The 27,221-nt window shown below is 55.0% G+C and overlaps 2 protein-coding genes across 3 annotated transcripts; one reads left to right on the top strand and one right to left on the bottom strand.

Annotated features, from left to right (window-relative positions):
• Window positions 1-361: 361 nt before the first annotated feature.
• CHPF2 (chondroitin polymerizing factor 2) lies at window positions 362-10,714 on the bottom strand. 2 transcript variants are annotated; one of them, XM_079947863.1, is made up of 5 exons: window positions 10,595-10,714; window positions 9,536-9,951; window positions 6,201-6,765; window positions 4,888-5,070; window positions 362-1,769 (listed from the first exon to the last, which is right to left on the bottom strand). In XM_079947863.1, exons 2-5 carry the CDS (start codon window positions 9,850-9,852, stop codon window positions 492-494), a joined length of 2,343 nt encoding a protein of 780 aa, XP_079803989.1. In that variant the 5' UTR covers window positions 9,853-9,951; window positions 10,595-10,714; the 3' UTR covers window positions 362-491. The 2 variants fall into 2 exon arrangements, with proteins under 2 accessions (XP_079803989.1, XP_079803988.1); XM_079947862.1 differs by lacking the exon at window positions 10,595-10,714 and having other exon boundaries at window positions 9,536-10,131.
• A 256-nt stretch (window positions 10,715-10,970) lies between these two features.
• LOC307199131 (ATP-binding cassette sub-family F member 2) lies at window positions 10,971-21,765 on the top strand. The gene is made up of 14 exons (XM_079946800.1): window positions 10,971-11,221; window positions 12,149-12,361; window positions 14,221-14,403; window positions 14,549-14,720; window positions 14,806-14,901; window positions 16,189-16,291; window positions 16,497-16,592; window positions 17,131-17,250; window positions 17,635-17,724; window positions 18,556-18,666; window positions 18,772-18,834; window positions 19,147-19,275; window positions 19,794-19,997; window positions 21,138-21,765. The coding sequence occupies exons 1-14, from the start codon at window positions 11,059-11,061 to the stop codon at window positions 21,279-21,281; spliced, it is 1,887 nt and encodes a 628-aa protein (XP_079802926.1). The 5' UTR covers window positions 10,971-11,058; the 3' UTR covers window positions 21,282-21,765.
• Window positions 21,766-27,221: the final 5,456 nt, after the last annotated feature.

Here is a 27,221-nt window from a genome sequence, read left to right as displayed (position 1 = left end):
CCTTAAGGTGGTTGGGTAGTGTCTTGTCTGCCTCCTTCCAGCAACTCCTGCAGCCCAGCTGGGGCCAAACGTCTTGCTCTGCTTTCCTTTGGACCCCATCAGCCAGGCCAAGAGGCGGGTCTTGTAGTCTGGGCAACCCCCCCCCCCCATGCACACAACCCAGGCTTGCACCCAGGGGGAGCCCACTTCAGTGCTGATAACTCAGCCGTTTCACTTCACCCGTCCCCCACGCGCAATGCCAATCGTTATTCTAAGTCCCCCCCCCCCGCCATGAAGGACTGAGCTGTTGCTGTTGCTCCGTCCCTCTCCACCCCCCAACCCCCAAACAGGAGGAGAGACCCAGGTGACACAGGCAGGGTAATTGCAGCAGCAAGGAAACGTTTAATTGGTTTTCTCATTTTTTGTAAAAATTGGGTCAGTGGGTCTTCTTTTCCGTCCCCCCGCCAGCCACCAAGCACAGCAGCCTCCCTCCTTGTGCCCCCCCCCCCCGGTCAGGTGCTGTTGGCCTGCTCCTGCTCAAAGAGCGCCATGGCCAGGTGGGATCGGGAGCCGAGTCCTTGCAGGTTGCTGAGGACGCAGCGGTGGTAGAGCTCCTCGCTCAGGCGGGGGTTGCAGCCCCGCAAGACATACTTCTGCGCCAGCCCCGGCTCCGCCGCCCGGAAGACGTGCAGCTCCGAGTAGCGCAGGAAGACGTCAAAGGCCTCCAGGCCCTCCAGAGCCTCCTCGCGGTCCAGCACGTCGGACGCCAGCCTTGCGCGGGCCGCCATGTAGTCCGCGTTGTAGAAGCAGGCCTCTGAGAAGGCCTGCCGGTCAAAGCGCCCATCGCGAGGGAAGTCGGAGGCGGCCGAAGCGCCCCCGCCGGCCGCCTGCTCGCCCCCACGGAAGGCCAGCGCCGGGTTGAACTCCTGGAAGTGGACAGGGAAGAAGACCTGCCAGTTGCTGATGGCGTTCATGCGGCAGCGGTTGAGGACCTCGGCCGTGACCTCCGTCCAGACGCTGGCCAGGAAGAAGAGTGTGTCCACGGGGTGCTTCTTGGAGACGATGTCCATCAGCTTGACCTGGGAGGGGACCTCTGTCTTGACGCTGATCCAGGGAATCTTGACGTCTGAGTAGCGCCTCTCCAGCTCGGCCACCATGGCCTTGGCCCCGGCAAAGATGTCCACCTGCCCCACGCGCTGGGCGTCGTAGGGGTCGTAGACGAAGAGCAGGGTCAGGCGGGAGTTGTCCCTGGCGTCCAGGGCGTTGGTGGCAAAGGCGTCCAGGAAGCCCCCCAGGAAGCCCAGCTCCGGCACAGTGAGGGGCAGCACCAGCTGCAGGCGGGTGGCCTCCGTGACGTAGGGCATGGGGATGATCTCCACCTGGCTGAGCGGGCGCAGGAGCTGGACGCGCTTGGAGAGGAGGTGGCTGTGGCCCTTCTGGGTGACGGCCTCCAGCAGCAGCTCCAGCTGGTACTCCATCCCCCGCGTGGGGTCGAAGCGGCGGTAGCCGTTGAGCAGCCGGCGCTTGCGGAAGCGCAGCTGCGGCTGGTAGCGCCGGTTCAGCTGCTCCAGCGCTGCCTGCAGGATGTCGCCCACGTCCGCCTTGCTGGCCCCCTGCAGCTCGCACTTGGGGGCCCCGTCGGGGCAGGAGAAGAGGTGCTGCTCCGTGAAGTAGTCCCAGCCAATCACCTCGAAGCGGGACTTGGGGGAAAAGGGGGCGCTGACCCCCACGGGCCACGACAGCTCTGCCTCCCCCGACGGCATCAGCGCTGTCAGGTTGCGGATCTGAGCCTGCCAGGGAGAGAGGAGGAGAACCCCCGTTAAGACGTCCCCCGACCTTCTCCCTTGCCGCACTGAAGGAATGGGTTTCCCAAACCCAAAACTGACTGTGCAGGCAGTTTGAAATGGGCACCAAAATCCCTGTTTTTCCTTAGCTAAAATCCATTAACTTGAGCTCTGAGTCAATGTATAAACAAAAACCCGTCTGTATAAACAAGTGCTCAGAGCCCTCTCCTTTATCAGTTTGTGACGGCAAGGATGACCTTGGCTGTTCCAGTGGAGTAGGGATGACATGTCTAGGTCTTATCTTACGTCCTGACGCACAGACCTAGTCCGGGAACAGCGCCAGAGTATGTTTTTGGAGTTGGTGACCTCTTGCTCCAAGATAAGAGTAGGAACAGGAATACCCTTTTATGGTCAGAAGTACAGGAAGGAAAACCCTTTTCTGGTTAAGAGTACCGGAGCAGGAACATCTGTGATGTCAACCTGCGTGTACAAATTGAGGTGGCTGGATTCCTGGGGAAGGGGGGGAGAGGGTGCCTGGAGGAGATATATACTGCCTGAAATCTCTCATTTCTTTGGACTTGCTGTGGACTGACCTCGCAAGTGCCTTTCTGCTGTTCCGGAGAGCAGAAATAAAAAACTCTTTCTCTGAACCAACCCTTGGTGTCATTTGACTTCCTTCCTCCTGTCCGGGAGCAATGCAGACCCAATCGGTAAACTCCAATAAGGCTACAGCACAGCTGGACCACCCCGTGGCAGGGGCTGGAAAAGGGGGTTTCCAAAAAGTATAGCTCAGCCCGAAACAAAGGATGCTGAAGGAATCTACAAGGCCTGGTGTGTCATGGACTGAACCAGTTGGGGTCCGGGGGTCGAAGAAGGTGTGGGAAGCTGAAGAGGGGACAGGGCTTAGTGAGCAGGGGGAGTCTGTGGCAGAGGGCAGTCCAGAATCAGAGGCAGAAGCTGAGGTGGGAGAGGAGGGAGGCCAAGAGGCAGAGAGGAAGAAGCACAGGGTGTCTCCTCCTCCTCCTGCTGCTGCAACACACTCCCTTCCCACCTTGTCTCCCAGAACCAGAAGAGGGCTGAAAAGGGCAGAGCAGCAGTAGGCTGCACACAGGCACAGTCTCTAGTTGCTTGGATAAAGCCCTGAAGAAAAGGAGAGTTATAGATGGCTGTGGGAAGGCAGGGACTTTCAGTCTTGGTAACTGATATAAATTACTGTGACTTCTATGCTTTGGATCAGATTACTATTACGTGTATGAACTTTGCTGTCTGTTTTGTTTGTTTCTTCAGCTTGTAAACTGCCTTGTGTATAGTAATATCCAAAGGCGGCATACAAATTAAAAGTGAATTGAAATGAAATTCATGGGGGCAGGACCTACGGGGGATGAACCGCTGGGCTCGTCAGGCCTGAAACGCATGGTGTTCTTGCTAATAAAGCGTTAACTCCTACTCTGAGTAGTGCCACTACTGCTGGCTGGCTCTTTGCAGCTAGACCCACCCGGTGGTCTCCAGCCCACCAGGCCCAACATGTGATGACTCTCCTTCACTGGAGATTCCGAGGCAGAGGTTGGGGGGCCACCTGCCAGGGGTTCTGGAGCTGTGGCTCCTGGCCCTGCAGGGGGCTGGACTGGATGACCTCGTGGTCCTGTCCAACGCTGCAGTTCTGTAATAGTAGCAACAGTAATTTATTATTTGTACCCCGCCTATCTGGCCAGGTTTCCCCAGCCACTCTGGGTGGCTTCCAACAAAGAATTAAAAATACATTAAAATGTCACACATTAAAAACTTCCCTGAAGAGGGCTGCCTTCAGATGTCTTCTAAAAGTCAGATAGTTGTTTATCTCCTTGACATCTAATGGGAGGGCGTTCCACAGGGTGGGTGCCACCACCAAGAAGGCCCTCTGCCTGGTTCCCTGTAGATTAGCTTCTCGCAATGAGGGAACCGGAAGAAGGCCCTCTGCGCTGGACCTCAGTGTCCGGGCAGAATGATGGGGGTAGAGATGCTCCTTCAGGTCTACTGGGCCTTTGAGGCTGTTTAGGGCCTTAAAGGTCAACACCAACACTTTGAATTGTGCTTGGAAACGTACTGGGAGCCAATGTAGGTCTTTCAAGACCAGTGTTATGTGGTCTCCGCGGCCGCTCCCAGTCACCAGTGTGGCTGCCGCATTCTGGATTAGTTGTAGTTTCCAGGTTACCTTCAAAGGTAGCTCCACGTAGAGCACATTGCAGTAGTCCAAGCTACTGTGATTCTATTACCGCAATACATTTCAGGGTGGGGGGTGGGGGAGGGAAGGTGCCAAATGGTCTCAGCCAGTTCATGTTCTGCTCCCAGGGGGTGCGTCTGAGGCACCTGGGCTGGACTGCAGAGCCCAGAAGCCCCCGCAAGGCTCTCCCCAGTCAGGAGGCCAACTAATGCCTCTCCCTGCAAGTGCACTGGATGAGAGAGAAAGAAGAGCCAGCAGGTCTTTCCTGGGGGGCGGCAGGGCAGGCCAGACAGTTCCTCAGCCCCGAGCCCTTTTGCAGAAGGGGCAGCAGGGAAATGGCCCAAACTAGCCAGCAAAGCCTTGTCTGCAGGCAATCTAAGAAAGAAGCCGAGTTGCAGGAACTCCAGGCTCTCAGCCGCCAACCCCACACTCCCAGCCTGGGCCCAGCAGCTGCTGCAGGCACCCCAAATCACCTTCATGCACCCCACCCCCAACTGTCAGCCCCCAGAAGCCTCCAGCTGCCCATACTGGGAGATCCTCAGCTGAAGAGGGTGGAGCTTGCAGGGTCTGATCCTGCCCAGCAGCTCCTTTGTAGTCTGAACCAAAGGAAAAAAAACAAACCAGACTTTCTGTTCCACCAGATGCTGTGTAGAGAGAAGAGTGTGCAAAAGGATGACTTTGCATCCCCCTCCAGGGAGACCCTGAGAATCAGGGACGCTTGGAGCCCCTGGTGTCACCCTGTTTGCTTCTTTGGAAGGGACCCTGCCTTAGAAATCCCAGGATGCTGGGGACCCCTCACTGCCTTGCCGGAAGGTGACCCACAGCTGCTCCCACCCTCCCTGCCTGAGAGCAGCACCCGGCGGCCTCCATCCTCTCCACCCCCAGCAGTGGGCGGGGGGTGTTGGGGGTCTCTCCCCTCTTTACCTGCAGCTCCTCTATCTCTTGGTAGGTCTGCTCCAGCTTGATCCGGCTGAACCTCTTATGCAGGCGGTACATGAGGGTGGGCTCTGTGACGGGGTGCACAGCAATCGCTCCCCAAAAGTCTTCTCCCTCCTCCTTCTCTGGGTCAGCATTCTTGGCCAGTTCATAGGAGAGGTAATTCTGACCCTAAGAGAGGGAGGGAGGAAATGATGGTCTCCTGGTCCTTCTCTGCAGAAGTATTTGCACCAAAGACTTACTACCAGCTGCCTCTTTTTCCATCCCCAAAAGCAGATGTGCCGCAGATGTTTAATCCTCATCACAACCACCCTGCAAAGCGGGTTAAGCTGAGAACATGTGACCCAAAGTCTACTAGCCTGTGCTCTCATTGAATGGGAATTTGAACTCGCCTCCAGGCTCCAATTTCCCGACATGCACCCTGCAGCCACAGGGCAGGGAGAGCCGGACGAAGGCAATGACCAGCCGGCTCCCTTTGCTCTTCGGCACAAATCCTTCCCAGCTTTTCTCTCTCCCCGACTTAAACTTCTCAGAATGTGGAGGTTTGCCTTGGGACTGGCTTGTCCCCTAAGCCCAAGCAAGACACTACTATGGGGCTGGATGGCAAGTGCAGGCCTCTTTGAAGCAGACCAGGGAACAGGCAAGGCCTGCCTTAACCCACCCCTGTCTCCCAAGTCCCCCAACTGCCTCCCCAGATATTGAAAAAACCCAGAGAGACAGAAGTAGCAAGTCGGAGGCTGAGCGAGCCCCACAGCATTCACACAGATGTCCCACTGAGAGGGGCTCCAAGCGTAAAGAGGGCACTGGCTTCCCTGGAGCAGCTCTGGCTCTGTGGGGCTCCTGCCTGCCTGCCTGGCTCCATCTCCTAGCCTATTGACCTTTGGGATTCCTGCCTCTGGACCTGTAGGACTCCTGCCTGCCTGGCCTCATCTCCTAGCCCCATGGCCCTGTGGAACTCCTGCCTGCCTCCCTCCCTCCCTCCATGCCCCATTTCCTAGCCCCTTGGCCCTGTGGGACTCTTGTCTCTAGCCCCATGGGACTCCCGCCTGCCTCCCTCCCTCCATGCCCCCATCTCCCAGCCCCTTGGCCCTGTGGAACTCTTGTCTCTAGCCCAGTGGGACTCCCGCCTGCCTCCCTCCCTCCATGCCCCCATCTCCCAGCCCCTTGGCCCTGTGGAACTCTTGTCTCTAGCCCAGTGGGACTCCCGCCTGCCTGCCTGCCTGCCTCCCTCCCTCCATCTCCCAGCCCCTTGGCCCTGTGGAACTCTTGTCTCTAGCCCCGTGGGACTCCCGCCTGCCCACCTGGTGCTGGGAGGTGCAGCTGGTGCCCAGGAAGTCTGCGAGGCAGCGGCCCAGCCACTCGTCCGGCCGCAGGCTGAGGATCTCGTTGCGGCAGCTGTCTAGGTGAGGGTGCAGCTTGAGGAGGAGGCTGCGGGAGAGCAGGTAGCCGAAGCCGCCGTGGCAATAGCGCGCCTGCTCGTCCCCGCCAATGAACTCCTCTGCCCGGCCCAGGTAGACGTCCTGGTGGATGCTCAGGTGGGCCACCAGCGCCTTGAGCTGCTCCGGCTGGACGTAGGTGTCATCCTGCATGACGAAGAACCAGTCGAAGTCGCCCCCGAAGTGCTGGTGGACGTAGCGCACCGTCTCGTACATGAGCCACACGGGCCGCTCATCCCCGTGCGACACCAGCGCCAGGCCGTGGGGCACCTTGGCCCCTCGCAGCCCCGTGAAGTAGAGGAGGTGGGGGAAGTGGTGGGCAGCCGTCTTGTTGACGGCCACAGCCAGGGTGCCCAGGGTGGCCTTGGAGGTCAGCACGGCCACAAAGAGCCGCTCGCGGAAGCCCAGCTCCGTCTGGATGTAGCGCGTCCTGTGCAAGGAGGAGGAGGAGAAGAAGAAGGGGAGCTTTTTGTCTCAAGGGGAAAGAGACAAAAATAAAAAGGTGCTCGAAACTGTGATACGATGCAATGCGACATACAGATATGGTGAGGGCTGGAGTCAGGGGCAGGTCATCAAGAAAGGAAGCAAATCCCCGGGCCAGGGAAGGTAGTAACAACAACAAAAGCAGCAGCAACAACAAATCATTTACCCACCGCCCATCTGACGGGGCAGCTTCCAGCAAATTATAAAAGCACAGAAAAACATCACACATTAAAAACTTCCCTTTGAAGAGTTAACTCTTTATTCAAGGAAGCAAAATGCAGCGGTACCTTGGTTCTCAAACGGCTTAGCTGATGAACAAATCAACTCCTGGATGCTGAAAACCTGGAAGTAAGTCTTCTGGTTTTCAAACGTTTTTTGGAAGCTGAACGTCTGATGCAGCTGTCGGCTATTGTTTCCTGAACTGATTATGTTCGAGAACCAAGGTACCACCAGAGACTCAGCCTAGTGTTCCCAGCAACCCTCCCCAGTAGGTCTTGCCCCGATGGAGCAGTTGCCAGGACTTAGGGGCCCTGCCCCCCACCCCCATGGCTCCTCCCCTCCTGGATGTTTCCCAAGCAGCCTCCAACTGTGCCTGGGTACCTCAAACCTCTGTCTGGCTCTCCTCAGTATCCTGCGTGTTCTTGGACACCAGGGAGGAGCAGAGCTTGTCACTGCGGGGCGGGGAGAGTCCTGGATCCTTTCAGTGCTGGAAACTCTAGATATATAAGCTAGGCACTTAAACCAGGGTTCCAGTCGCCTAGTTGCCATTTTTGGGCAAGGAGACTCTAAAGCCTTCTTTTTCAAAGGACAGACTGATTGCGTCTCAGTTAAACATCTGGCTAGTTCAGAGGACCACCCTGAGCTCAGTTAGGAGCTTTGAGAACTTAAAGAAGGAAAGCCCCATCAATCTTGGCCTGGAGAGCGCTGAATGGGCCTGTGTTTCTGCCTCTGCTCCTTGCCTGCTGGCCACCAAGGGGGCCAGAGAGCTCTCTGGGTGCAGCTGGGAGCCTGAGCTACCGCAACTCGGGGGGAGATTCACAACGCTGCTCCTGGGCACTCGCACACCACAGGTTCCTTGGGGTGCAGACAGAAAGAGGGAAAACTCCTCATGAGCGTGAACGCTCCTCCCTCCCCACAGACCTGCATCACAGCAGCAGCAGCAGCCCCTGGATCAGGGTGCATGGGGCACTCGGGCCCGTTCTCCCGGGGAAAGGGCACCACCAGCTCCGAAGGTTATGAAACCATGCATGGCACAAGGGGAAAGTAGGGAAGGAAAAGTTTCCCTCCTTAGTCTCATGACACTAGAACTCATGGGAATCCCATGAAGCAGAATGTTGGTCAGACTCGGGGCAGAGAAAAAGAAGTATTTATTCACGCAGCACGGAGTTAAACTGCGGAACTCCCGGCCACATGAGGCGGGGATGGCCACCAGTCTGGGTGGCTTTAAAAGGACGAATTCATGGAGGAGGAGGAGGTGGAGGAGAGGGCCATGGAGGGCTCTTAGCCAGGATGATGATGCTGCGCCTCCCGTGGGAGGGAGCAGGAGGTCATGAGTTCAAATCCTGCTTGCAGGCTTCCCATAATAGGCATCTGACTGAACCCTGTGAGAAGTGGATGCTGGACTAAAGGGACCAGGCAGGCAGACTCTTCTTCTGGAACCTCCAGGTACAGAGGCAGTCTATCTAGATTCCTAGTTCTCTTCTGGGAGTCTTTGCTTCCCCCAAAGCCAGAGGACTTTGACCTCCACACTGTGATCCAAGTGACGGTCACCTCCAGCCTGGATTATTGTAACTCGCTCTATGTGGGGCTATCTAGAGATTGTAAGTAGTGTGATGGAGATTATGCGTTGAAATATTTTAGTTGATATTTAAGATTGTAAAATGCTATTTTTATCTATTGATTTGTTTTACCTTGTGGGCTTATAGCTGAATAAAGTATTATCTATCTATCTATCTATGTGGGGCTGCCCTTGAGACTGACCCAGAAACTCCAGTGGGTGCAGAATGACAGGCGAGACTCCTCACGAGGTCCTTGCCGCGGGATCACAGTCATCCAGTGGGCTGGCTCCCAGTGGAGTACAGGGTCAGGTTTAAGGTGCTGGTTTTAACCTTTAAAGTCCTATACGGCCTAGGACCCTCGTACCTAGGGGACCGCCTCACCTGGTATGTCCCACGGAGGACCTTACGGCCTTCAAACAAAAACTTCTTGGAGATCCCGGGCCACAGGGAGGTTAGGCTGGCCTCAACCAGAGCCAGGGCTTTTTTGGCCGTGGCCCCGATCTGGTGGAAGGCTCTGTCCCAAGAGACCAGGGCCCTGCGGGATTTGACATCTTTCCGCAGGGCCTGCAAGACGGAGCTGTTCCACCAGACCTTTGGCCAAGGCACAGCCTGACTCCCTCCTTCGGTAATCCTTATAGAACTCTAGCCCAATGGTTGCCATTATTTTGATTTTGAACCGATTTTAAAATGATTTTAGAACGCTGTATTACTTTTATTGTTGCTAGCCGCTCTGAGCCTGGCATCAACTGGGGAGGGTGGGATACAAATAAATTATTATTATTATTATTATTATTATTATTATTATTATTATTATCATCATGTACTGTTGGCAAAAGCCTTGCTTACCTCTGGCATGACAGTGCTCCTCCTCCCCAAAGCCCCTGGAGCCCATCTCTGGGGAGGGGGAGAAGGCTTGCCCCCTCCAGGCTCGCCCCTTACCTGAGCACCTTCTTGTAGGGCTTGCTGGGGTCCCTGTAGTAAGGCACGATGCGCGGCTTGAACTCCTCCTGCGACTCCTCGCCCTCCTTCCTGCCCGGCCCCGCTCCTCCTCCTCCTCCTCCGGCCCCCGGCAGCCCCTCTCCGTCTGGCTGGCGCCCATGGCCGAGCGGGGCTCCGCCGGCGGCGTCGGCGCAAGAGTCTCCGGCGTCGCCCTGGATCCACGAGACGCGCAGCAGGCTCAGGCTGCAGCCCAGCGACAGACCCAGCAGCAGCGGCAGCGCCGGGCGCAGCACCGCCAGCACCGTGGCCACGCGCATGGCCGGCGGCGGGCGCCCGGACGGGGCAGCCGGGGCTCCGCGACCATGGAGCGGCGAGCCGAGGGGAAGCGGGGCGCCTTGCCGGGGCGAAGCGCAAACCTGGGAGCGGGGAGGAAGGAAGGGGGTCACCATGGAAGACAGCGGCACCCACCCCACGACGTGCCCCCAGGAGGAGGGCAAGGGGACCACCCCGACCGCGCCGTCTAAGGCCGGGGCTAAGCGCAAACCTGGGAGCGGGGAGGGAGGAAGGAAGGAGGTCACCATGGCGCCCCAGCGGCACCCACCCCACAATGCGCCCCCCAAAAGGGAGCGAGGAGACGGTGCGCCCGCCCGCGCCGTCTGAAGCGAGAGCTTCGGGCACAGCTGGGAGGGAGGCCAGGGAGGATGGGCGCCTGGACAGCAAGGAAGACAGCGGCACCCGCCTCCCCGAAGACCCCCCAGGAGGAGGGCAAGGGGGCCGGGGCTAAGCGCAGAGCTGGGAGCGGGGAGGGAAGAGATCGGGACGGATGGGCGCCGGGGCAGCACCCCCCCCTTCCAAGACGCGCCCTCGGGGGGGGGGCACGAAGGGGTCCCTTCGCCGGAGGGGGCAGGCGCCAAGGAGCCGGCCGCGTGCGCCGGTGGGGCCGAGGCCGGAGCGGGGCTGGCCGGCTGCTCTGGCGTCTACCCCCGACGGGGCGGGCTGCCCCTTCCCCTCGGATGGAGGCGGCCTCCCCCTCGCTCCCGCCCCGGCTCCCGGGCTCACCTCCCGCCCCCGTCCTCCTCGCGCCCTTCCGCAGCTCGGCCCCGACACGTGTCTGGCGTTCAGACGCTTCCCGCGTCCCCCCCGCCAGGCGGCCTCCCGCTCCTCTTCTTCCGCCCCAGCGGCGCCTCCCTCCGGGGAAGAGGGCGGACTCCATTTCCCAAGGTGCCCCGGGGCCCGCGCGGGGCAGGCCGGGCGCCGTAGTCGGCGGCCCAGACTCGCCTTCCCGGCCTGCCCCGGGGCCCGGCGGGCGCTGACGTCTCGGGCGGCCATTGGCGGAGCGGGCGGGGCGGGGCCTGGGCTGCACGCGGCGGCGGCGGCGGCGGCAGCTGCTCTGTTGCGACAGGAGGGAAAGCGCGGCGGCGGCGGCGGCGGCGGAGAGAGAGGCCGGCGGAGGCCAGGAAGGAGCAGCCGGCGGGCCGAGGGCGGGAGCGGCGAGGCCGGGTCTCCTCCTCCTCCTGCGCGCGATGCCGTCGGACCTGGCCAAGAAGAAGGCGGCCAAGAAGAAGGAGGCGGCCAAGGCCCGCCAGAGGCCCCGGAGAGGCCCCGAGGAGAACGGCGACGAGGCCGGCGGGGAGCCCGAGGCCGCCCGGGGGGGGCGCCAGGCCAACGGGGCCGACGCCGAGCCAGGTCAGCCCCAGCTCCGCCACGTGGGGAGGGGGGGGTTCAGCGCCTCCGCTCAAGCAAGGGGCCAGTCCTCAGTGAGGAGCCGCGGAGGGTTGCTGCTCTCTCCCGCCTTGCCCCCCCCCTCGCGAGTCCCCCTTTCTCTGCCCGGAAGAGCCGCTCCTTCCTCCCCCCTTATCTCGCATGTGGGGCAGGGCTCCCCCATCGGGATGATTCAGCGCCTCCTCTCAAGCAAGGCGCCAGTCCTCAGTGAGGAGCCGCCCTCTTTCGCCTTTCCCCCGGGCGTGTGGGGCACGAGGCTGCCCTTAAGGGGGGCAGGCCCCCCCCCATCGGGATGATTCATAACCTTCTCTCAAGCAAAGCTCCAGTCCTCAGTGAGGACTGCCGCCCTCTTCCGCCTCCCCCCCCCCTCGCGAGTCTTTTTTCTGGGCCGAGCCAGGGGAGGCTGCCCGGAAGAGCCGCTCCTTCCTCCCCCTGGCTCCCCCCTTCTCTCGCATGTGGGGCAGGGGGCGCCCATCGGGATGATTCGGCGCCTTCTCCCAAGCAAGGCTCCAGTCCTCAGTGAGGAGCCACGGGGGTTGTTGCTCTCTTCGGGCTTTTACCTCTCGGAGCCCTCTTTCTGGGTGGGGTGACCCCCCTTTGTGCAGAAGTCACACACCCTGTAAGCCAGCCTTTCTCCACCTGTTGGTCTCAGATGTTGTTGGACTACAACTCCCATCACCCCTAGCTAGCAAGGCCAGAGCCCAGGGATGATGGGAGTTGTAGTCCAACAAAATCTGGGGACCCACAGGTGGAGGACCGCTGTGTGTCATTCCAGAAGGCAGCTTTCCTTATCTCTCTCCTGTGAAAGGAAGGGGCTTGGCCCAGTTCTCTCCCCTCCCCCCCCCCCAGAGGAGCCCTTGGTTCTCACGGGGGCTGTGATTCCCTCTCCAGATGTGGACACCATCTCCAAGGCCATTGAGGAGTTTGAGCTGAAGAAGGCGGCCGCCCGCGCCGTGACGGGGGTCCTCGCCTCGCACCCCAACAGCACCGACGTCCACATCATCAACCTCTCCCTCACCTTCCACGGACAGGAGCTGCTGAGTGACACCAAGCTGGAGCTCAACTCGGGGCGGCGCTACGGCCTCATTGGCCTGAATGGCACCGGTGAGGACAAGGGCGGGGCGGCAGGAAGGGGGCATGGCTAACATGGGGTTGGGGTAGGCGAATGCTCAGGCCCAAATGGAAGCGAGAGGGTCAGCCGTGATAGCTTCAGTGCTGGGGGTTGGACTAGATGGCCCTTGGGGGTCCCTTCCAGCTCTACAATTCTGTGAGGGGGCCAGAGCACAAATCCCCCCCCCCCAGGTCCTGAGGCCCAGGTGGGCGGGTGCCTCTCCTTTCTGGAGCAGGGGCCAGACTTAGCCTTCCAGCCCTTGCCAAGGTGGCACTGATGCCAGGGGAGGCTCTTGGGGGGCCCCACTGCTCTGCTTGCCCTTCTGCCAAGGAGGTGCCTTGGAACAACCAAGGCGCTGACAGCCTGCCCAAGGGGAAACTGGCACCTCTCCCTCAGAGGCTGTTGGGGTGCAGTGAGAGCACAGTTGTTGGGCACTGCCTGGCCTCTTCTTGGCAGAAGATTGGCCTCCTTGGCCAGCGTCCGAGGAGCAGCTCAATGGCCCTGGATCCGTCTCCTGGGGACTGTTTTCGTCGCCTGCGGTGTGGAGTCTGTTGGGCAGCAGCTCCCGTGAGCCCCACCTCCAACCAAGCAAGAGGATTTCTGTGTGATCCTGCCATCTCCCTCGCGTGCCGCCACAGACTGATCTGGTCAGGCAGTTTGCAAAGATGGAAGTTTGGTGCCCACGTAGAAGTTCTGTGTTTTTGCTGGGAGCTGCCCTATCTTTTCTGTCAGCACAGGAAATCCTGGGTTTCGTTGACTCAGTCATTTGGGGGTCTTGCTGCCCAGGGCCCCCTCCCTCCTGCCACCCCTTTTTTTTTGCTTTCCAAGCAGCACACCTGACCGTCGGGGCCAGAGAGACAACATCAGCCCTGATCACCCACTCACCATTTCTATTTCTGATTCTCATCTGATTCCTGTATTGCCGGGGGGGGGGTCAGTCTAGATGAGCCTTGGTTTTCCTTTCCAACTCTACAGTTCTGTGGTTCTTTGGTACTGCTTTTGTGTGTGATACTTTGTATATGTGAAGGCAGTCAGGCATTTATGTGGGCCAATACCAAAAACCTCCTTCCCCCAACTTTTAAAAAGTTACTTTTAAAAAATGCTATACCTGCATCGTTGTGTTCCAAGACCATTATACATATAGGTGTTGAGTCTTCTCCATAGTTGTCCGCATGGCATTTAAATAAATTTGGGGAGCTTCCTGAGTATTCATGCCATGGCGTCATGTGTCCTGGGACTGCCTTTCTTTTTGGGGGTTCCCCGGCTGGGGGTGGCGCTATGTGGCAGCTCTTTCCCCTTCAGGACCCTCTTCTGAACACTGTAGCACCACAAAAGCGGGTTTTAAAGGAATCTCTGAGGCCAGAGGGCCAGTTCACCAGGCATCTAGGAGTGACCTTCCTTGTGGCTCCCTTGGGAGACGGCTGCATTGTTAGAAGTGACCACAGGGGACTTGGAATCCTGGAAGGGACCCCGAGGGTCGCCCAACCCCCTATAAGGCAGGTATCGCAGCAAAAGCACCCATGGGTCATTTCTCTACAGTAGTCTATTTTAAAGTTTTTATGTGTTTATATGCCTGTCACACTTTTAAACTTAAAATCCATTGTTGTATATTGCTTTAAGTGCTTGTTTTGTTATTGGGGTTGTAGTTCCATTTGTGTTTCTCAAGCTGGTCTCTGACTGTAATAAATTTCATGTTCACCCCTGACACCCTGACTCCTGATTGAAAAACTCCAGGGAAACAGATCCCCCCCTTCCACTTCTGAGGGAGTCGGTCGCACCATCGAGCGGCTCTCGCCCTCGGAAATGTCTCCCTGGGGTTCACTGGGGACCTCTGCTTGCCTCCCTTGCCCAGGGAAGTCCATGCTGCTGTCGGCCATCGGGAAGCGGGAGGTGCCCATCCCCGAGCACATCGACATCTACCACTTGACCCGCGAGATGCCCCCCAGCGAGAAGACGCCCCTGCAGTGCGTGATGGAGGTGGACACGGAAAGAGCCATGCTGGAGCGGGAAGCAGAGCGGCTGGCGCACGAGGACGGTAACGGCTCTCAAATTGGTCCAGCGCCCTAAAACCTCAGGCCTCCCAGTGGAGCAAATCGGGGGGGGGCACAGACAGCTCTCACTTCCGCAGGGGCCCAGGGCCAGGTGGGCTCACCTGCTTTCTCTCTCTCCCCCCCCCCCAGCTGAGTGTGAGAAGCTGATGGAGCTGTACGAGCGCCTGGAGGAGCTGGACGCCGACAAAGCGGAGATGCGGGCGTCGCGGATCCTGCACGGCCTGGGCTTCACCCCCCTCATGCAGAGGAAGAAGCTGAAGGACTTCAGCGGCGGCTGGCGGATGCGGGTGGCCCTTGCCAGGTGGGTGCTGGGCGGACGGGACAGGCTCCTCTGCGGCTGGGCAGGCTCCCTCACACCAGCCTCCCCTTCTCTCTCCCCCTGGCAGGGCGCTCTTCATCCGGCCCTTCATGCTGCTGCTGGACGAACCCACCAACCACCTGGACCTGGACGCCTGCGTGTGGCTGGAGGAGGAGCTGAAGACGTGAGTGCGGGTGGGGAGGGCCCTAACACCCCACCCCCTGCCCCACTGAGCTTGGCCTTCCCTTCCAACTCCCCTTTCCGAGGACCCTTCTGGGTCAGGCCAAAGGGGGCCCACCTAGTCCAGCATCCTCTTCCAAATGCCCGAAGGAAACGAGTGATCGAGATAGACTGCCTCTGGACCTGGAGGTTCCATAAGAAGAGCCTGGCTACTGGATGAGGCCAGTGACCCACCATAGGGCCCCCAAGTAGGACTTGAGCCCCAGAGCAACTCTCTCCTCCTCCTGTTAGAAGCATCGCTGCTTCCAGGTGTGCAGGCAGGGCAGAGCCACCCTGGCTAGCAGACCTCCATAGCCTTCTCCTGCTCCATGAATTTGTCTAATCTTCTTTTAAAGCCATCCAGGTTGGTGGCCGCCTGCAGGAGGGAGTTCCACAGTTTAACAAAGCCCAGCTTTCTGTTACGTGTCCTGGATAGTCCAAGGTTCAGCTCCATGGAATGTCCGTTGGTTGAAGAGTTATGAGAGGGGGAATATTATTAGTAGTAATAATAATAATAGTAGTGGTAGTTTTATTATCTATACCCCACCCATTTGGCTGTGTTCCCCCAGCCACTCTGGGCAGCTTACAGCATATCTAAAAACATAATAAAAACAAGCATTAAAAGCCTCCTGATACAGGGCTGCCTTCAGATGTCTTCTAAAGGTCTGGTATTTGTTCTCGTTGACATCTGGTGGGAGGGCGTTCCACAGGGCAGGCCCTCTGCCTGGATCCCTGTAACTTGGCTTCTCACAGTGAGTGAACCACCAGAAGGCCCTCGGAGCTGGACCTCAGTGTCCAGGCTTAACGATGGGGGTGGAGACGCTCCTTCAGGTCTACTGGACCAAGGCCGCTTAGGTCTTTACAGGTCAGCACCAACACTTTGAATTGTGCTCGGAAATGTACTGGGAGCCAGTGTAGGTCTTTGAAGACCAGTGTTATATGGTCTCGGTGGCCACTGCCAGTCACCAGTCTAGCTGCCGCATTCTGGATTAGTTGTAGTTTTTGGGTCACCTTCAAAGGTAGCCCCACGTAGAGCGCATTGCAGTAGTCCAAGTGGGAGATAACCAGAGTATGCACCACTCTTGCGAGAAAGTCTGTGGGCAGGGAGGGTCTCATCCTGCATGCCAGGTGGAGCTGGTAGACGGCTGCCCTGAACACAGAATTAACCTGCACCTCCATGGACAGCTGTGAGTCCAACATGACTCCCAGGCTGCGCACATCTTTTCTCACACTTCTGGCTCTGCTTCTGCAGGTTCAAGCGCATTCTGGTGCTCATCTCCCATTCTCAGGACTTCCTGAACGGCGTCTGCACCAACATCATCCACATGCACAACCGCAAGCTCAAGTATTACACGGTGAGCAGGAATCAGGCGCTGGGCGGTGTGGGTTGCTGCCGCCTCTGGAAAGAGCCTGGCCCTGCTTCCAAAATCAAGGGTGCTGGGTCCTCTTTTGGGTGCCTTCCCCCTGGCTGTGGCGGCTGGGCCTGGAGGGCTGCAGGATGAGCCCCCTCCCCGGGCCAGAGCCCCAGGCCAACGGGGATATCCCTCTCTCTTCCTCCAGGGTAACTACGACCAGTATGTGAAGACCCGCCTGGAGCTGGAGGAGAACCAAATGAAGCGCTTCCACTGGGAGCAGGATCAGATCGCCCACATGAAGGTAGCCATCCCAAAGGGACTCTTGAAGGCCATCATCCATGGTGGCTCTGCACTGCCCTCCACAGTGGGAGGCAGTTGCTGGGCATCACAGGAGAGGGGAGAGTTTATTTACTTGTTATTATTTAATGAATTCGTATGCTGCTCTTCAGCTGAACATCCCAGGGCGAGTCACAACAGAAAAATACAAAATGAGGGTATAATATACAGTATGAAACAAACATATTTTAAAAGCCATGGAATGTTAATTGCTCTTGTGCTCCCCTTCCCCCCCCCCAAAAAATGGGGTGCTGTTGCTGGTTGGTGCTGAGCTATATGGAGCCTGAGCCTGGGGTGGGGACAGGATCTGGCCAACCCCACCACGATGGGCATTTTGGCAGGTGGGTCCCTTCTGACTCTAGAATTCTTGGTGGCCTGGCTTCAGAGGAGACCTCTTTTGAGTCTTCTGTCCAAATTTATTCCCCTCCTTTCCCTGCTCTCTGGCGGGAGGGTGCTGGCGCAGTCGGCCTCTGTGCCCACCGCTGACTTCTGAATCGTTGCAGAACTACATCGCCCGCTTTGGTCACGGCAGCGCCAAGCTGGCCCGCCAGGCGCAAAGCAAAGAGAAGACCCTGCAGAAGATGATGGCCTCAGGGCTGACTGAACGGGTGATCAACGACAAGGTGAGGTGGGAAGATGGTCAGCCTGTCCCCCCCACAAGTGGGGGCTGAGGGGGCTGAGCCGGGGGGCAGGGACAACTCAGAGGCTGTCTTGGGGCTGTTGTACAGGGATGGGGGGGGTGGCTAGGAGACCAGGACTTCGGTTCCTGTAATCAATGCAGCGGGTTGGTCTGGATGACCCTTGGGTCCCTTCCAACTCTCCACTTCTGTGGTTCTCTGACCAGCTACCCAGGACCCCCCCTGGGCGGGTCTCCTTCCTTCCCAGGCGCTAGACGGCCTGGGAGGGGAGACGGTGGCAGCAGCTCCTGGCCTGGGGTGCTGCAGGGCGGAGAAACCAAGCGTTGCTGACCCGGACCCCCCCCCCCTTGTTTCCCTCTGCTTCCCCAGACACTCTCCTTCTACTTCCCCTCATGCGGGAAAATCCCACCGCCTGTCATCATGGTGCAGAACGTCAGCTTCAGATACAACCAGGATGGGGTGAGTGGAGGGGCTGTCAGTATCAGAATTTCATTTCACTCTTAATTTGTACACCACCTTTCTGTACCGCGACACACAAGGCGGCTCACAAGCTGAAGAAGCAGCAAAATGTACGAATGAGGGAAGAGGCTGCAGGATAGAGGCTTATAAAATTATTCCTGGCATGGAGGAAAGAGGGGATAGGGGATGTCCAATGAAGCTGAATGTGGGAATATTGAAGGGAAATGTAAGGAAGTCTTTCCTGCGGCAGAGGGTTAAACTGTGGAACTCCTTCCTGCAGGAGCCAAACTAGGTGGCTTCAAAAGGGGGATTAGGCAAAGTCACGCAGGAGAATTGGTGGCTTCTAGCCAGGATGGCTCGGCTCAGTCTCCGCAGTCAGAGGCAGTAATTGCTTCTGAATTCCAGTTGCTGGAAACCAGAGGAGAACAATTCCACACATCTGTTAAGGTAGAGCGGAATATCGTAAGACTTATGTTATCAAGTATCTTCTAACAATCCAATCCAGGGCAAAACACACACACACACACACAAAAATCTGACTTTGAAATAAGCAGCTGATACCAAGTAAAGTATTATTCAGTAATACATTACAGTATAATAGTGCACAATAAGATTAACACTCAGAATATCAGCAAACAATAATTAAACTGAAATCCACACTTAATCATTACTACACTATAATCGTTCAGAGGGGCAAAATAATAGCAAGCCGCAGCATATTTAAAATATGCAAGATGATTGAACTGAGCAGACAAGTCGTATAACTTAAAATGTTAGAAATAAAGTTAGGAAACTTATTTCTCCGCCTCACTCTCTATCTGCCCCCTTCAGCCCTGGATCTACAACAATCTGGAGTTTGGCATCGACCTGGACACTCGCGTGGCCCTTGTGGGGCCCAACGGGGCTGGGAAAAGCACGCTGCTCAAGCTCCTCACAGGGGAGGTGAGGATCTGGCGCCCCTGGCTTGCTTTTTCTGGGGGGGGGGAGGTTAGAAATGGCCTTTTTCCCTGGGCTGGGGTCTCTGACCGGCTTGTCCTTTCCCCTCAGCTGCTGCCCAGTGACGGCATGATCCGCAAACACTCTCACGTCAAGATCGGCAGATACCACCAGGTGCTGTTTATTTGGGGGGTTTCTGGCTCCTTCCCAGGACATTGCCTGGAAGGGTAGGGGGCGCTGCTAGTTCCCTGTGGGTGCAGAGAGCCAGTGAGGCCTAGTGGCTACAGCGTTGGACTAGGGCCTGAGTTTGAATCTCTGCCTGGCCGTGAAAACTTTCTGCTGGGTGTGACCTTGGGGGCCAGTCCCTGCCTCTTGGTCTAGCCTACCTCAGAGGGATGTTGTGGGGGGCAAAATGGGGAGCGGCAGTGTGGCCTCCTCCCCTCACATCCTCCCTCTCCTCTCCCCCCCCCCCCCCGACCTCCTCAGCATTTGCAAGAGCAGCTGGATCTGGACCTCTCCCCGCTGGAGTACATGATGAAGTGCTACCCAGAGATCAAGGAGAAGGAGGAGATGAGGAAGATCATCGGGCGCTATGGGCTGACGGGGAAGCAGCAGGTGGGTCTGGCCTGGGGGGGAGCAGAGTCTGAGGGGCAGCCCCTGGCAGGACACGGGAGACCAGGGGGCAGCCCTGGAGAATCTGAGGCAGGCAGGATCAGATCATAGAACTACAGGGTCCAAAGGCAGGAATCTCGGCTCAAGCGTCCCTGACAGATGGCCACCCGCCTGTGCTCAAAAGCCTCCAAGGAAACAGCTATTGCTGTCAAGATGTTCTTCCTAATGTTGAAAACCTGAAACCTGCCAGAGTCCAGTTCTGAGCCTTTCAAGCGAAAGTGCCTTTAGGGGCTGGCATTTAGGGGGTTTCTGTGTGCAAAGTGGGTCTCCCCCCCCCCCATGAGCTGGGGACCCTCCTTCTGCTTAGACCAGCGCAGGAATGGGCTGGAGCGTTGCTCTTGAGCTCAGAGCTCGCTTGCGGGTTTCCCCTTCGAACCCCTGAGTGGCCCCTATGAGAACAGGCTCCTGGGCTGGACGGGCCCCTTTGGCTCTTTCTCTTCTGACACGGTTGTGCCCGGCAGGTGAGCCCCATCCGGAACCTGTCGGATGGGCAGAAGTGCCGCGTCTGCTTTGCTTGGCTGGCCTGGCAGAACCCCCACATGCTGTTCCTGGATGAGCCCACCAACCACCTGGACATCGAGACCATCGACGCTCTGGCAGACGCCATCAACGACTTCGAGGGAGGCATGATGCTGGTCAGCCACGACTTCCGGCTCATCCAGCAGGTCAGTGGAGGGGGCAGCCCCAGACCCAGCACTGGGGACCTCTGCTTCACCTGTGCCAAAGGCTGCCTCTTGCCACGCTGGGGGCAAGGAGGATGAAGCAACCCACGAGTTCTGGTGCTGGGTGGGGAAGGTTCCATAGTGAAGGAGTTCATGGGGCCCATTACCCCCTCCAGATGTTGCTGGACTCTCCTATCAATCAGCCTTGACTGATGGGGGCAGGTAGTTCAGCAACATCTGGAGTTGTGGCAGAGGGCCTTCTCGGTGGTGGTGCCCACCCTGTGGAATGCCCTCCCATCAGATGTCAAGTAAATAAACAACTATCTGACTTTTAGAAGACATCTGAAGGTAGCCCGGTTTGGGGAAGTTTTTAATGTCTGATGTTTTACAGTGGTACCTCAGGATGCAAACGGGATCCATTCCGGAGCCCCGTTCGCATCCTTAACAGAACATAAGACGCGACTGCGCATCTGTGCCAGTCGTGTTTTGCTGCTTCCGCGCATGCGCACTACGTCATTTTGACCGGCTGCGCATGCGCATGCGGTGAAACCCAGAAATAGCACGCTCCGTTACTTCCGGGTCGCCGCACAAAAATACTTATCCTGAAGTGTATTTATCCCGAGGTATGACTGTATTGTGTTTTTAATACTCTGTTGGGAGCTGCCCAGAGTGGCTGGGGAAACCCAGCCAGATGGGTGCAGTATTAATAATAAAAATAATAACAAGTATTATTACTATTCCCCAAATAACAACCACACACCCATCATTTGGTGAAGAAGTAAAAGGAGTATTTACTTACCTAACTTAGGTCTTGAAGTAGCAAATACAGTAGCAAAATGAAGGCGGTTTTATAATTGCTATCTAAGTTATAAAAGTACAAAATGCAAGTTCCAAATGGTGTCTGAGCTGCAGGGTGTGTGCTTGGCAAAGGTGCCCAGGCAGGAAGGCAGGGTGCCCTGTTCCTTTGCCAAGGCAGGCAAAGGGAGTGATCTCGCAGAGTTCACGCTAGCGAATTTTTCAGGAAAGCTCTGTGACCCTCAGCCCCTCCACGTGCCCCTCTGGCAAAACACACATTGTTGCTTTGGACTCGGATGATGTCCGACACTTTCCCTGACGCAAGAGGCCGCCTGCTCTTCCTTCCAGGTGGCCCAAGAGATCTGGGTCTGTGAGAAGCGGACGATTGCCAAGTGGCCGGGCGACATCCTCTCCTACAAGGAGCACCTCAAGTCCAAGCTGGTGGGCGAGGAGCCGCCTCCGCAGATGACAAAGAAGACTCACAGCGCCTGAGGGCCCTCTGCCGGCCCGGTGGGTCAGCTGAGCCGCTTCCCCCCAGAGACTGGTGCCAGCCGCAAGCCCACCTGGTCGCCTGCTTCTCCTCCGCCTTGCCAGGGGGAAGGAACAGGCGGCAACAAATCTTCTCTTCAGTTCCTGAGCTCCTGCCGCTGCTGCTGCTGCTGCTTCTTCCTCTTGCACAACCACCACCTCTCCACTCTCCTTCCCTCTGCTCCCCCCAGCTGGACAACCCCTTCTCCTCCTCCTCTTCTTCTTCCTCCTCCTCCTCCTCCTGCCTGCAGAGGGCATTTCTCCAGCCCTCTGCACCAAGCGGGAGGTGGGGGTCCGGGCTGACACCGCAGGGCTGACTCTCTGCTTTCATTTCCAGACTTCACTCCTTGGGCCTCCGTTTGTTTTTAGCAATTATTATTTATCGATGTAATTACCAGACCTGTTGGAGAACTTATCAGCCAGTAATAAAGAGGGAAAAGTGTTTCAATAGTTCTGCTTTCTTCTCGCGGAGGCGATAGGAGCGGGGGGGGGGGGGTGGCAGGAAAGCTCTGTGTGCCTCGGCTCATCTGGAAAATAAGGTAAAAGCAAGAGTTGACGTCTCGGCTGGCTGTTGGGTTGGCTTGGCCGTGCCATCCTCGTTCATGTTTCAAGTGCCTTCTCAAAAGTGACTAGGCGGGAGACCAGGTGGTACTGAAATGCCCAACTGCACTGAATGTTCTTCTTTGTGGCTCTGAGCATCCCTTACCTGCCTCAGCTCTTGTGGAGCTGTAACCACTCTCCCACACTGCCCTCCAAGCCTGTCTCCCCTGCCTGGGCTTGTTCCTGGCTGCTTCAGGTGATGAGGCACACAAAATGGATGCTGGGCCCACCAAGGCTACAGAGAAGTATGTTGTGCCACTTTATGGGGGGAGACCCCTCCCAAAATATCAACGCCACTGCCAGAAACTCTCCCACCCAACACGCATTTTGTACTTCCTTTTCTGGAAGAGTTGTATCACATGTTCCCTGAAGCGGAAAGCCGAAAGGGGCACAATCCCATCTTGGGTTTGGCTCTGGCCCCCAGGCAGACTCACAGCTGGGTTGCCCCACAGCCCTCACCACCCACCTTACCAAGATCTCTCCCTGGTTGGTCCATAGGTGCCTGGAGCAAAGTGGGCAGTGAAGGCCTCTTTCCAGAGGGTCTCCCTTCCTGGGGATGCCGGCAAGCTCTCCCCGCCTTGGGGGGTCCTCACTGGGCAAGGCAAAAGTCTGTCCACCCCCTGCAGCCCACGGCACAGTTGCCCACCCTCACTCATTTTATTTATTAAAAATATATACTGCTTTGTCGTTTAAAAAAAGTATCAAAAGTGGTTTGCAGCGATGAAACTCTACAATAAAAGACATTTAAAACATCAAAAACATACACCAGCTAACCCTTCTGGTTGTATTCTTAACTGGGGGAATAGAAAAGGTTTTCATCAGGTGTTTAATAGTTGGCCCAGAATTTCCAGTGGTAGACAGTTCCATAGGACTGGGCCGTGTCACTGAAGGCTGGGTTTCTCATTGTTAGCAAGCGGGTCTTCCCAACGACGCTCCTGCAGGTGATCTCAGTGGTGTTATAAGGTATTGGGTGGTCCCTGAGGCACCATGGCACTAAGTTGCTCAGGGCTTTCTAAATGAAGGCAAGCCCCTTGCACTCTCCAACCTGGCTGGGGAGTAGAAGGCTGCTATCCTTTCCTCAGCTGCCCTCAGACCCAGGATCTCCTCAGGCTGGATTACCATTAAGCAAAATAAGCACCTGCTTAGGGTATCAAGGGGGCACCACATAAATTTCCCATTGCCCAATTTTTAGCACTGTCACAAATTGCTCAGCTGAGTGCTGATATTCTCAGTTGAATTCGTCTCAAAATCCCTACAGAACAACTGTAACAAGGCAGGTGCCTTATCATTACCAAGTACAGAAACGTGTGATGCAAGGTTCACTTTGGTCTTTTTTTTTTTATATAATATTTTTATTAAATTTTCACATTTTATAAAAACAAACATACACACACAAAGACAAAGACAACACGTATAAAATTTCATAACCTTACTTTCCTAACCCCAGTTCTTGACCTCCCCCCACCCCCCCTTCATACATCCTAGTTCAATTACATTAACTCAGCAAATTCAAATCTCTCATCCATTACATATTATTACTATATCTATATATATATGTTTGTTTGTTTTTTTTATAAAAAAGACCATTTACTTGGCCAGATTTTACTTATCCAATTTTCTTATAAAACATTAAAACCTTTTCTAAGGTCGTCTCGAGTTCCTTCCACGAATTTCCCTTTAATCTTAAAAATAGGTCATAATAGTCAAACACAAAAGTCATAAAGATTTAAAAACAAGTTCTCTTTCCCCCCCCCCCCAGCCCCGGTTTCTGTCCCTTCCAAATGTCCCCCCATCCATAACAACAGTTTTTAGCCTGGGTTCCTCACATCTGAGGCCTTTAAGTCCTTATCAGTCTCTCTTTGCCGATCTTGTTGGTAACCCTCCTCATTGGTCCTCAGGTTTCGGGGAGATTTCAGCTCAGTCTCATCAAAATTTCTTCCATCCAAAGTACTTGACACCAGCTGCTGCAGAAGATCAACCAGTCCATACTCAAATAGGAAGCCCCGGTCATATTTCTTATATCTTTTAAAATCAGGTGTTCCAGATGTTCCAGGGGCTTCCTCCCTCCTCTTTCGCATCTTTCGCAGATTTGTAATCCAAGGGTCTTCTTCTTTGTATTCTAGCAATGAAGGCTTGTGGTTGGTAGTCTCCATCTGTACTAGCCCTTGCTCGCTCTCCCCCTGTTCCAAAGTTATCTCTTCTGATTCAGCCGCAGATTTTTCCCCAGTCAAGTCCATTGTACCTTCAGCAGAGTCATTTATTTTAGAGTTCAAGGTTATGAGTTGTTTACTCATGACCATAGTCTGCTCCTCCAGTTTTCCCACAAGAAAAAACATTCTTTCTAGCTCTGCCTGTAGTTTTCCATCTGCAGCCATTGCAATGTTTCAATGTTTCCCCTAGGGGGATTCTAGTTACTTAGTAATCTTTTCCAATAGTTCTTTACTTTGTTATTTCCCTACTTTGTTTCCAACCACTTTAGTTCGAATGTAACAAATTAAGTCCAAAAAGTGTTAAATAATAGAGTTTTTCACTTTCGCTGCCCGTTTGACAGCTCCTTTGACAGCTGTCAAACTTCTCGTTCCTTATTCTCCAGCTCACATAAAAGGACACCCCCGGGTCTGGGGGGGTTCAAACAAAAACTTCTAAAAAATCACTCTTACTCTCCAGCACACATCTTCTTCTGCCAAATTCATGCAAATCTTATCTTTTACAGAGCACCAAGGAAAGAACTCTCCACCTTAGTTCTCCGATCTTTGCTTTAAATTTTCTGTAGGCAAGGGGGGTGCGGACTTCCCTTTAGCACATCCCCCGATCGTGCCGAATTCAAGGATAAGCTTTTTAGAGTCCAAATTCCAATCTACTCACGGATTAATTAGAGTCCAAATTTCAGGGAAGAAAGTCAGCGGTCTCCGGCCATGGCTCGCGGCTTCGCTCCACTGCAGTAGCGGTCTACTCACAGCACCACGCCACTCCCCGTACCCTCTCCGCAGCCTTTAAAAAGGCTCTTCGTGGGTCGGGGGGTGCTTTAGGTGCCCGCCGAGTCACCAGGTCCGCAGGCTTCCGCGCCTGCAGTTTCTAAGGGTCCCCGCGTCGCCGTCGCGGTGAGACCCGTTTGCAATGGAGCCGATTCCCTCCGGAGCTCGGAGGGAATCCGCCATTACTTGGATCGCGCTAACCCGGAAGTCCGGTTCACTTTGGTCTTCAGTTCGTTTTTTATTGAAAGATTTTCATGGATAACAAAGGTACATATAACGTTTTCAAATTATAGAGCCCTTTTTACAGGTCAGTTACACTTGGAGTGCAACTGCTGCCACGGGCATTGCAAGGTTTGGTGGAGAAAGAAGGGGGGATAATGATATTTCATTCTCTTGCATAGTGTATGTGCAGTTGTGTGGGGTTTTTCCCATAAAGTTTTATTTGGTTTTACAAGTTGATTCACACACACACACACAAAATTCTTGCAAATAATAAAATTATAACAAGATTCTTCCAAATCTTAGGACTTCCCTCCTCCCCTCTGTGGCTTCTTTAAATGCCTTTGTAAACTGCATGTCATAAATTCATCCAAATGACAGTCCTCCGTTATATCAAAAGTCTTTGTGACATTGCAAGAGTTATTTAAAGTATGCCAAAGAGTTCAAGTGTTTACAGTGTTTTTTTAGATACAGTCTGTATTTGTCCCATTCTCTCTTTTTTAAAAATAATATTTATTAAAGTTTCAAAAATTACAGAAAGAAAAAGTAAAAATACCAAAACAAAAACAAAACAACACATAGCAATATAAAAAAAAGAAAAAACAGAAATAAAACCCATTAAACAAAAACAAAAACACAAAGAAAAATGCATCAAATCTCCTCATTGCTAATCTTTCATTAGCTTATTTCCTTGACCTCCTCACAGCTCCCTTTTTTGTATTCTAGGTCAATTATCCATTTCAGCAAATCCTTTCCCTCTTTTAAAATTTTTGTCCTGTAAATTGTCTTAATATAATGTAACTTTACTTTTCCTCCTTTCACCAATTAACAGTCAGTTATTCCCAAATCCTTTATATCATTCCTGCTAAAATCATATAATATTATTCCAACATCCTTCTAACAGATATTAATTTTACAATGTTTCTGTAAATAGTCTTTAAATTTCCTCCAATCTTCCTCCACCGACTCTTCTCCCTGGTCTCGGATTCTGCCAGTCATTTCCGCCAGTTCCATGTAGTCCAAGTATTTGTCCCATTCTCTATTGAAGTTTTCCCAGTCAGTCTTGCCATCTCTGCATAGTTTCATCTGCCAGGCCGCTCTTGTAGGTATCTTATTATCCTTCCAACTCTGCGTAAGCATCCTAGCCGACATGAACAGTCTTTTGTGCAGTTTTGTGTCAGGTGGGCAGGTTCTTGAGGATCTGATTGAAGATTTTGCAATTGGAGGAGGACATTTATCCAATGAAGTGAAACTATACCAGATTAAAACACGATTTTCCATCTTACTGTAGGTTTTATTTCGAAAAGTAAAATTGTATTGCACAGATTATTGTTTATATTTTGAACTAGATATTAATGGGGACACCAAAATATTTTAAGTGCTTGTTGTTGTTTAGTCGTTTAGTTGTGTCCGCCTCTTCATGACCCCCTGGACCAGAGCACGCCAGGCCCTCCTGTCTTCCACTGCCTCCCGCAGTTTGGTCAGACTCATGTTTGTAGCTTCGAAGACACTATCCAACCATCTCGTCCTCTGTCGTCCCCTTCTCCTTGTGCCCTCCATCTTTCCCAACATCAGGGTCTTCTCCAGGGAGTCTTCTCTTCTCATGAGGTGGCCAAAGTCTTGGAGCCTCAGCTTCAGGATCTGTCCTTCCAGGGAGCACTCAGGGCTGATTTCCTTCAGAATGGAGAGGTTTGATCTTCTTGCAGTCCATGGGACTCTCAAGAGTCTCCTCCAGCACCAGAATTCAAAAGCATCAATTCTTCGGTGGTCAGCCTTCTTTATGGTCCAGCTCTCACTTCCATACCTCACGACTGGGAAAACCAGAGCTTTAACTATACGGACCTTTGTCGGCAAGGTGATGTCTCTGCTTTTTAAGTGCTTAGGGACTCCAAAAGTATTAATCCCGCCCTGCATCTCCTCCAAGGCCAGCGGCAAGGGAGGGGCTGGCTCTCACGGCTCCCCAGTAAGGGATGTGGCTCTGGGCAGCAAATAGCTCCTTGGACGTGCCAAGGATCTGGGAGAAGCAGGTACCAAACGGAGCCCTGCTGCTTGGAGCCTCCTTTGGTCCCGGGAGTCCCTCACCTTCCAGGTGGGCCCTGCGCTCTTCTGC

Source organism: Podarcis cretensis, assembly GCF_951804945.1.
Source record: "Podarcis cretensis genome assembly, chromosome: 12".
In the NCBI taxonomy this organism is placed as follows: Eukaryota; Metazoa; Chordata; class Lepidosauria; order Squamata; family Lacertidae; genus Podarcis; species Podarcis cretensis.
The sequence above is the reverse complement of the archived record's forward strand: the minus strand, read 5'-3'. Positions and strand labels throughout refer to the sequence as shown.

Excerpts from the sequence above, each read along its gene's own strand:
- CHPF2 (XM_079947862.1), bottom strand. The coding sequence starts at position 10,116 with ATGGTGACCTCCTTCCTTCCTCCCTCCCCGCTCCCAGGTTTGCGCTTA. Across the intron at positions 6,766-9,535 it reads CCCTACAAGAAGGTGCTCAG|GACGCGCTACATCCAGACGG; the intron begins GTAAGGGGCGAG and ends CTCCTTGCACAG. Across the intron at positions 1,770-4,887 it reads AAGAGATAGAGGAGCTGCAG|GCTCAGATCCGCAACCTGAC; the intron begins GTAAAGAGGGGA and ends TCTCCCTGGCAG.
- LOC307199131 (XM_079946800.1), top strand. The coding sequence starts at position 11,059 with ATGCCGTCGGACCTGGCCAAGAAGAAGGCGGCCAAGAAGAAGGAGGCG. Across the intron at positions 17,251-17,634 it reads AACGGGTGATCAACGACAAG|ACACTCTCCTTCTACTTCCC; the intron begins GTGAGGTGGGAA and ends CTGCTTCCCCAG. Across the intron at positions 18,835-19,146 it reads AGATCGGCAGATACCACCAG|CATTTGCAAGAGCAGCTGGA; the intron begins GTGCTGTTTATT and ends CGACCTCCTCAG.